Source organism: Populus trichocarpa, chromosome 8 (assembly GCF_000002775.5).
Source record: "Populus trichocarpa isolate Nisqually-1 chromosome 8, P.trichocarpa_v4.1, whole genome shotgun sequence".
NCBI classification, from domain to species: Eukaryota; Viridiplantae; Streptophyta; class Magnoliopsida; order Malpighiales; family Salicaceae; genus Populus; species Populus trichocarpa.
In genome coordinates, this window is record NC_037292.2 from 13,767,576 (window position 1) to 13,777,685 (window position 10,110).

General features: G+C 37.8%; 2 protein-coding genes across 6 annotated transcripts; one reads left to right on the forward strand and one right to left on the reverse strand.

Moving 5' to 3' along the window:
• The first annotated feature begins 114 nt into the window (after positions 1-114).
• Positions 115-5,515, forward strand: LOC7469083 (glucose-1-phosphate adenylyltransferase large subunit 3, chloroplastic/amyloplastic). Its single transcript, XM_002311766.4, has 15 exons — positions 115-537; positions 650-763; positions 953-1,126; positions 1,290-1,382; positions 2,221-2,304; positions 2,420-2,475; positions 2,659-2,752; positions 2,841-2,953; positions 3,165-3,237; positions 3,637-3,717; positions 4,009-4,095; positions 4,247-4,351; positions 4,750-4,856; positions 4,963-5,023; positions 5,299-5,515. Exons 1-15 carry the CDS (start codon positions 295-297, stop codon positions 5,398-5,400), a joined length of 1,587 nt encoding a protein of 528 aa, XP_002311802.1. The 5' UTR covers positions 115-294; the 3' UTR covers positions 5,401-5,515.
• Positions 5,516-6,075: 560 nt separating this feature from the next.
• Positions 6,076-10,110, reverse strand: LOC18101703 (tubby-like F-box protein 3). Of its 5 annotated transcripts, none has more exons than XM_024607255.2 (6): positions 9,539-10,110; positions 8,355-8,442; positions 7,993-8,122; positions 7,729-7,908; positions 7,044-7,533; positions 6,076-6,433 (listed from the first exon to the last, which is right to left on the reverse strand). In XM_024607255.2, exons 1-5 carry the CDS (start codon positions 9,845-9,847, stop codon positions 7,062-7,064), a joined length of 1,179 nt encoding a protein of 392 aa, XP_024463023.2. In that variant the 5' UTR covers positions 9,848-10,110; the 3' UTR covers positions 6,076-6,433; positions 7,044-7,061. The 5 variants fall into 5 exon arrangements, with proteins under 5 accessions (XP_024463023.2, XP_024463022.2, XP_024463021.2 ...); XM_024607254.2 differs by having other exon boundaries at positions 6,076-6,530; XM_024607253.2 differs by having other exon boundaries at positions 6,076-6,535.

Consider the following 10,110-nt stretch of genomic DNA (forward strand, 5'->3'; position numbering starts at 1 on the left):
AATATCCCTCGGGTTCGTGATTATTGGTGGATGCAATGGACATTCTAGGAATTACAAGAAAATCCTCCCAGATACAAGCACGGAAAAATTGGTGGATGCTATTGGTTTTGGATAACGTGGCATCAATCCTCCAATAGCAAGCAGTCCATGCAAGCAACTCCCCCTCTCAAGCCTCATACAAAAGAGAAGACTCCACATTACTCAGGACCCTCGAAATGGCCTGCACTTGCAAGCATCACATGCAAGCTCTTTACTGATTTTGCATTCCAGTTTCCTCCTTGAGTTTCAGAGAAAATGACAGTCTCTGCCGATGTCCGGTTCTCCCTCTCAGCTGCAGCTGCTGGCCAGTTGCATGGCGCCAGAGGATTGGGAGTGAGGAGATATTGCTCGAGACTTGTGAAGTTTGGCAATGGAGAGTTGATGGGAAATAAGTTGAAGTTAAACCAACTTCATCAAGGAACTAGTACTCTTGCTGTTAGAATTCCTAAGCAACAAGTTTGCATGTCTCTTACTACTGATGTAGCAATGGAGTCCAGGGTTAGCTCATTAATTAAGCTACGCCTTTCTTAATTTAGCAAACACACACACACACATATATAAACTTGTTTTCCAATTAATAGTTAATGCATTTGGCTATCGCACTACGCAGTTGAGGGACCTAGAGATGGAAAAAAGGGATCCACGGACAGTCGTGGCTGTTATTCTTGGTGGAGGAGCCGGTACTCGTCTTTTCCCTCTGACAAAGCGCCGAGCCAAACCTGCTGTAAGCCTTTCTCTTTATCACATTTTTCATCGTCATCGACTTCATGTGTATTAAATTTGACATACACTTCGTGGGAGCCATCTCCTATTCGTTAAGTTTTGTGGGGCTATCAAATTTGAAAGAGCAGGCTTATAGTTGAAAATATATGGTTTGATACCATAGTTGGATATATACTGTTGATATCTGTAGGTCCCAATCGGAGGTTCATACAGACTGATAGATGTGCCAATGAGCAACTGCATCAACAGTGGAATCAACAAGGTATACATCCTCACTCAATACAACTCAGCATCACTAAATAGGCATCTTGCTCGTGCCTACAACCTCGGTAATGGAGTCAGTTTTGGAGATGGTTTTGTAGAGGTAACTACTTTGTTTTTTTTTATTTTTCTCCTTTTACTTTATAGCAAGTGATTACTGTCTATAAAGTCAAGCATAGAAATGCTTTGCTTGCCAATGTTCTGATGAAATGGGAATAAAATTTATGTTATAAAAAGTCAGTCAAAGTTTGTTTCTCTGTCATCAGGCCCTGGCAGCTACTCAAACTCCTGGAGAGGCAGGTAAAAAGTGGTTCCAGGGCACCGCTGATGCTGTGCGGCAATTTCATTGGCTTTTTGAGGTAATCATTTATATATTAGATGTAATCTGCACGTGAAATCCTACTAGCTTGAAATCAACTCAAACCACAGGCAATGCAATGCTTCCCTGTTACAATATGAAAACGTACAGAAGAGGACTAGGAAGGTTAAAAAATAGAGGATACCTGGTGCTACAATAAATTTCTAATCTCTACCACGAGCACGTACCGGTTTAGTTGGAAACTTAAACAGCACAGATTGCCAGTAAGGCTTTCCATTCTCAGAATCCTTTAAGGGAATTAGGGTGATTCACTGAGTCGAGGACATATCCACATTTTCTTTTTCTCGCCTTTTTGTTGCATAAACTAGCCTGCATGCTGTTTATAAACGTTTGATTATTACATCAAAAGAAGATGAAGAGTATTTCATAAGGAATGCTGTATATAGAAACAACAGGTTAGTATGTATTGCATCGAAGCAGAGGCAGAACAGAAGTAGCAAGAGATTACACAATAACCAGTTTTTGAGCCAGCGACTATCCTTCGTGCCTCCTTGTTTTTTGAGATTTCTTTTCTCCCTCGGATAATATGAATCCTTTAAGTTCCAATAGTGGAAGAAGCTGTAACTCCATTATATGAAACACTTCAACTGGAAGGTTTATGGCCATATCGTAACTCATGTTGCCTTGGAAGATAAAATTACAACTTGCCTCTTGTTTATCGACCATTGAGACTTTACCTAAATGAAAAATCGCTGCTAAGAAATTTATACTTTTGTCTCTGCTATCTTCCCGTATCCTGAATTTGGTGATTTTAGAACAAATCTAAAACTTTTCAGGATGTTACACATATGTTTTGACTATGTACTTTAACTTCAAAGGGCCCAAGAAGCAAGGAGATTGAGGATGTGCTAATTCTTTCTGGAGATCACTTGTATCGAATGGACTACATGGACTTTGTGCAGGTGAGAAGAAGTACATTTCACTTGACATGGTTTTTATTCACTAAAATTGAGTGTGGAAATCAAGTTCTACTTAATCTATAAGTATCAGACATTAATGTTAGTCTCTGGTTTCCAGAATCATCGGCAGGGTGGTGCAGATATTACTCTCTCTTGTCTACCGATGGATGATAGGTCTGCATAAGTTTAATCCAAGCTAAGCTCTTACAATAGCAATTTCTCATTTCAGGGGACTCAACTCTGATATTTACCCTGTTGTCACTTTGCTTATATCTACTAATGGCAAATTTAATATCTGAGTTCATGTTCAAAGTTGATGGATCGTGTTTTTGAGACTTTCCAATATTTACATGATAGCCGGGCCTCAGATTTTGGTCTCATGAAGATTGACAATAAGGGGAGAGTCCTTTCATTCAGTGAAAAACCGAAGGGGGTTGACCTGAAGGCAATGGTAAGTTTCAGATTTTGCATTGCTGAACAAACCTATAAATCTGAGTGGTTAAGCACTTATGCTTACGCTACATTTACTTACACTTCAGGAAGTCGATACGACAGTATTGGGGCTTTCGAAGGAAGAAGCTTTAAAGAAACCATACATTGCTTCAATGGGAGTGTATGTCTTCAAGAAGGAGATACTTTTGAACCTTTTAAGGTACTTCTAGCCATTTGCATTATCAGTGATCGTCAGATGTCGAGCATTTGTAGTTATTTTTATATTTTCGTGTGACTTTACCAGGATTTAATAACAAGAAAAGGAAAGAAAAGAAAAATCGATGCTCTTTCATGTAAACATGCACACAAACATACGCTATACCTATCATGAGTAAAGGACTACTGAGTGCTACAAATTGTTGTTGAGTCAGGTGGCGTTTTCCAACTGCAAATGACTTTGGATCAGAGATAATTCCAGCTTCGGCAAAAGAATTTTATATGAAGGTATGTACTGAATTCTTCTGGAGTTTGACTTGGATCAGTTTCAAAACCATTGTTAGAGCACCCCAAGGTATTCACCTCCAATGTCTCAAGAGAATATGCCTCTATATTTACATGTAATGAACACTCATGCACATTTAGGGTTTCGTTATTGTCTCAGGATCAAAGAGACGGAAATAGTAGGAATACCAGATAGTAGTGATAGATAGACATGTTTTACTATACTTTCAAAACAGAAAATTCACTTTAAAATTATTTTAAAAATCAATTTATTTTAAGTTTCGTCTCTGTCTCTTTAATAAAATATTTTTCTATCTTTTTTATAACTATCTTTTCTATTCTAGACACTAACCAAACGCAACAAATCACTATTGTTTCTAAAAAAATGTTGACTCTGAGCAGGCGTATCTCTTCAATGATTATTGGGAAGACATAGGAACCATCAGATCCTTCTTTGCAGCAAATCTTGCCCTCACTGAGCATGTAAGTACCTGAACAAATCTCCACACTTTTCCTAATCTTTTTGGGCACAAATAGGCTACATTTGGACTGGGAGAAGTAAATTCAAGAAAATAGTAATCATAACTTGACGATTCTATATATCAAAGCAGCAAAAACAAGAAATTTATCAAGGCTATGAGTGATAGTATCTTACAATACAATCTAGAAATAATGCAAACTGTGCTGCTTTGCTGCTGAATGCCTGTAGCATTACTGGTGATTTACTGATATTCATGACTGAGACATGATGATGCTGTCTTAATAACTTTTCAGCCTCCAAGGTTTAGTTTCTATGATGCAGCAAAGCCAATGTATACATCACGAAGAAACCTACCCCCATCCAAGATTGACAGTAGCAAGGTTAGTAGAAGGGCGTTCATGTTGCCTCTTAAAGCTCCCTAATCGACAAGTTACAGTTCAAGTGTTCTCCTGATGTTACTTGTGCTACGCTGCTATAAGGTAAAGTAAACGGATGCATTGTCATTTTATCCCAATTTTTTTTTTCATGCAGATAGTTGATTCAATCATATCTCATGGAAGTTTCTTAAACAACTGCTTCATCGAACACAGTGTAATTGGTATCCGATCTCGAATAAACTCAAATGCCCACTTACAGGTTTGCACACAATAATATTATTTCAATTATAGCATCTATGAGCTAGTTTCTGAAAACACAGTTATAAGACCAACTTGACTTCTGACCTGGCCCGAGACTTATGGCGTGTATTCGGCAGCTCAACTCATGGGTCGGTAGATTTACTTGAGTTTTAAATATTAAAAAAAAACATCAAAACAACGTTGTTTTGAATATTTTGATTAAAAAAATAAGTTCGGCATGAAACCGACCAAAGCTAGGCTTCGGGTTGGCATGTTATTGGATTGACCCTCCGAGCAAAGCCAAGTTTTAACATACTAGCATCGCAGTTCTGCTATTTCTGTTGTGTGCTAATATTGTTCTGAGCGGACACATGTTCCCATGTAAACTTATTTTCTGTGATGGCCAAATAAATGAAGGATACAGTAATGCTTGGTGCTGACTTTTATGAAACGGAAGCTGAAGTGGCATCAGTGGTTGCTGAAGGAAGTGTACCGGTTGGGATAGGAGAAAACACAAAAATCAAGTGAGAACAAGCTTATATGAAACCTTTCTTGTCTTCTGAACGCGCTAAATGGAACTGTTTCATGTTTCTTGTTGTCTCTTAGAGCATGAACGATTTTGTTTTGCAGAGAATGCATAATCGATAAAAATGCCAGAATTGGGAAGAATGTCGTTATTGCAAATTCAGAGGTATGTTTCAACAAAAAATGATTTTATCTTTCATTTAACTTGTGTTAATTCAATTAGATAGAATAAATAGATTGCTTTATCGTTAAGAATTTGATGAGAATAATCATCTTAATTCAAAAATTTAAATGTCGGAAAAACTTAAATCGTCAGTGATTCAATTGCTTACCCCCTGAGTTTTTTGGCAACTGTATCAAGAAATTGTCATTTATCAAACAGTTTTGGTCGAAAAGCTTGCTTACTAGTTGCCAGTTCTTGTTTGTGAACGGATTTTTCAGGGCATACAAGAGGCCGATAGATCCATGGAAGGCTTCTACATCCGATCTGGTGTTACGGTCATATTAAAGAACTCTGTTATTCAAGATGGAACTGTAATATAATTTTGATTGTTTTTTCTTCCATCCTGTTTTTGTCGATCAGGATAGTAGCGAAGATGGTATAAACGCAACATGACTAATGGCAACCACCACCTTGTTTATGGTGTGAGTATGCAAAGCTGAGCTCTGCCTGCGTAAACTATAAAGAGTTTTAAAGCCCTAAATGTCAAAACCTTTTTGACCAACTTCAATTTTAAGGGATATTTTTTTTTAATTTTTTAGGTATAAACCAACTCCTAAAGAAAAACACCCTCTGTTTTTTTTATTAGAGATATGAAGTACTAGTTGCTTGTCTTAGGCATTCCGGTAGTTTCTGTGATTATATTTAAAAAGATATTTAAAAAAAAACAAAATAAGCTTTTTTGTAATTAAAATTTAAAAGAATTCTCAGTAAAAGTATAACTCATACAAAATGAAAAATTATAATTATAATGTTTGTTGATTAAAAAAACATTTTCAAAACTATAATCAAAACAAAACTCAGTTTCGAGTAGTTTTTTTTATTTCAAATGATTCTAAATGCTTTAAGATTTTGGGGGTTTTGTTTTTATTTTCTTGTTGATTTTTTATTTTTTTTATTTTGGGTTCTTTCAAAAATTTAGCCTTATATATATATATATATATATATATATATATATATATATTATTTTAGGGTTCTTTTCTGGATAGGGAAACAAATAAGCAAGTAAAGTTTGCATCTTGAGTCTCAACAAATAATTAAAGTGACAAATAGCTACACGGCCACGAAATAAATAAAAAGAAGTTAAAGGGAAAGAAAGAAGGCAAACAGGAGAAAATAAAATAAAAAGATAAGAAAACGCTGAGTAAAATATATATACACACAGCATTATAGATGACACTTCCGGTCCTAAATTATAAATGCCACATCTCTTTCTACATCTTGATAGGAGTTAGAATCCACGCCATCATATCAAAACCTTCAAACAAGCAAGCAGCATATCTGCATTTCATTTGCATATCCGTCACCCCCACAAACTTTATTGCACCGCCATCAACAGAGAAAACTCCATCCCACCTGGACATGCATGACAGACCGAAACTTGTTGATGGCCAGGAAAAAGGCTGCTTGCAGGTGGCACTAAAGACCCATCACTGGACATATAGCCCCGATACTAATCTTCAATAAAGAGATGCCTCCGATCAAGCTTCTACAGCATTAAGCAATTGCATTCAGGAAAGCCAATAAGGCTTTTGAAGAGCAGGAGACTAAGTTAAAGAGGTGGAAAAGAAAGAAAGGCAACATGTAAACAACGCCCCCCCCCCCCCCCACACACACACACACGCAGAAGAAAGGGTGTCATTCTTTTAGCAGCCCAGTTAAGGTGACTCTGGTTTAAAGGTCAATCATTTAAAAGTTTTGGCTAGTTCGACAATCCAATTCCAAGAGACCACCTATTACCTAGTAATAAAATATCCATGACATGAACAAAAGGACACATGCCTTTGTTGTTACTTTCAGGATTACATTTCATACTTGTGCAGCGGAGCAGGGTCCTTTTGCAGCTTATACTATGCTCCAATAAAATCATGGTTCTGGAAGGTTCAGATTTTCTTTTGCAATTCAATAAATTATAACAAAATCAGGGTCCAATAAGTGTCAATTTCTAAGAGAGGCAAATTCAAACCTGCTCAATCATGAGTCATCATTCACAAGCTATTTTGGTGTCAAAGCTACTGAGGCACAGTGCAAATGCTTGGAATGCGGAGATTGGATAGCGGTAATCCATGGTAAACAAATCCTTTCCAACTTTGCCAAATTGGAGGATGATATTCTCATGTTCTGGCCCAGCTGGTCCATTTTCTGGGGAAACAACCAACTGAAAGTTTTTCACTGAAGCAACTGTAACCCGTCCATGGAAGTTTAAACACCAACACTGGAGCTGTTCATGCCACCTTGGAGCCTTGTTTTTCAGCACCAAAGCTCGTTCTCTCTGACTGGACAAGGATCCTGATTGAAAGCTCTCAACTCGGCTTGACTTTGACCGGAAAAAGGGCAGTGATGGTAAGAAATCTACATTGTGATGAGAAAACTCGGTCTGTGTGGGAGCTATTCCACCAGGTTCAATGGCAGAAGCGGGGATGGCATCCATAATGCAATGCATTCTCCTAGGACCCCTGCTTGATATGTGAGAGTTTTAAAATAATTAGCTAAGCTTCTAGGAACGCATGCTTAGTGATTCATGGTCCAAAAAATTAATGCAGATCACAATTTTATTTGATGGAAACGGCCAAAACAGGAAGGAGATAGCAATCCATTCACTTATTTCCAAAGACAAGTCTGTAAATTGTCGGATGTGCCTAAATCTTTACCTGGAACCCAATACATTCAATTCATATGAGATGCTAGCCACTGGGTAATTGCCAGTAGGGACTCTTGGAGAAACTTGTTTCAAATTTACTAGCCTTGAGGAGCGACTTTTTGTCATCTTGGCTCCAGCATGAGGGGGCTGTCCATCAAAGACCGTGAACTTGGTTCCGAGAAAATTGGATCTTCACAGAAGGAGAGAAAATGTTAAAGATTCCAGCCAGTAAGAGAGCTAAGAAAACTCATTCTGCAGGCCAATTATATCATACCTAAGTTTCCCAACATAAGCATTGCTTCCCTTTGACATATCATCAGTATCTAGAGAAATGATATAATCCGTGCAGGTGGGGCGTCTACACTTGCGCGCAGCAAGAAGGAACTTCCCGTCTTCAGTTAATGCTGTGTTAAGAAACAAACAAATTCAAAAAGTTAAATTCTCCAAAGCTCAAAAAGCTACCAGTAAAAAGCCAGCCCCTCTTAAAATTCAGTGGTCAGTCAAATTGACTGCCTCAGCAAACAATCTAAAAAAAAAAAAGGACTAACAACGATGCACGGATAATGTGAACCATGAATCTAGTTCGCTACATGGGCAACTTAGGAACATATTGACCACCATTAAGATCCTACTCACCATTATTTAGACCAAGATAAAGACGGTATGTTTGAGCGGATCTGCACCGCTTTATGAAGCACTGAAGGAGAAAATCCCTTGGACCAGGCTGCAAACAATAAGAATCGAATGAGACAATGCACGAAAGGAGTTCCAAGAGGAGAAAAGAACAAACCAATCGTGAAACCCAGACTCATGAGGTGGCCAGGCAAAAAATTCCCAAATTACAAACAATAACGCCAATTCCATATCAGAATCATGCCGCCGTTAAATCAATTGGAGGGTTGTCACCACTACCATCAATCCAATGTATTTACCACAGGGCATAATAGTTACAGACGTTGAACCATGGTGAAGAAATTTAGATATCAAAGAAGAAACAAAATCAGCATCACTACACAAAAGTGGAAGCTATTCATCATTGTGGACCATCGAAGCAAAAGGAGGTCCAACAGGGAATGCCCTACTCTTTTAAGGGTGTTTTCGAGTAAGTTCCTCCCTAAAACTTGCAGAAGGTAGTGGAATTGTCTTATTCTGAAAACACGCGGTCCCAAATCCCTTGTCATTGTAATTAGTATTTGGACGAAATGGTTGAAAACCCAAGCATAGAAATATCCTAAACAAGCGAGATTTCAATAAACACCACTGCTCATCGTTTACCAGACATACCATTTCCCACTCAACCTGCCTAAATCGTAATCAATTAGAAAAAAGGTTTGTGGGAGATGAGCAAATCACAGTTATCTAACAAACCACAAATCTAATATCACCAGTGAAAAAAATAAAAAATAAAATCGTGGTCTACAAATGAATTCTTCTGTTGCATCTTTAGCCCCAAACATTTTCTACTTGATTGTAAGTTTGCAACCTTAACCATCACTCGAAAGTCCAAAGTCTGAACAACATTCTTCACAAAAGCAAGGTAAGAATAACATATAAATCTCAAGACACAAAATTTATCTCATAAATCCATTCAAAATGACAATCATTTAACAATAGCCAAGACCAATTAAAACCCACTATAGATACCCCAGAAATGAATTCAAATCGTCATCAATCCATTATCAAATCACTAAACTAAAAAAAAAAAAAACACTTTCCCAGATAAATTAAAGATCAAAACACAGAAACCAAAACCATGAATCCCGTTTGTAATTAACTTACAAAAACTCAGAATTAAAGCAAACAAAAGTACATAAAGCTACCTGCTTGACAGATATCGGGAAAGTGAGTTTGCCAGAAAGTTCAGGGACTTTAACTAACTCTTTAGTTATATCTCTCCAACTCCTACAAACCCCAGCACAAGCCACCACATTTTTTCTTGGTGGCCAACTGCTCTCCGATTCTTCTATTCTAATAAGCACTTCTCTTAATAATTCTTGTGGCAAATTAGCCCAACATGAAGTAGTTTCTGCACCACATCCACCTCCAAACAGACTCAGGTCTGGTGCTGAGCTGTACTGGACCACCCTGTGTGATCTTGACCTGTTAATTATGCTCTTAATAGCTGACATTTTTTTTTCTGTGGAAATCTGAGAGTTCTAAGGCAAAAGAAGAACCGGGTTTTTCATGTTTGGTATTGTTGGAGAGAGATCTGGGATTAGGGTGTGTAAGAGACAGGGAGGGAGATGGGTTGTGGATGTTGATGGAGGAGAGGAGGAGGTCAGGGAGAGGGAGAGGGCTATCCTATAAATATGTCTTCTTGGTTGGAGGATTAACAAGAACCCCCTTTATTAGTAGAGAGTAACACTCCTCCTCCTAACCTTATCTTTCTCTC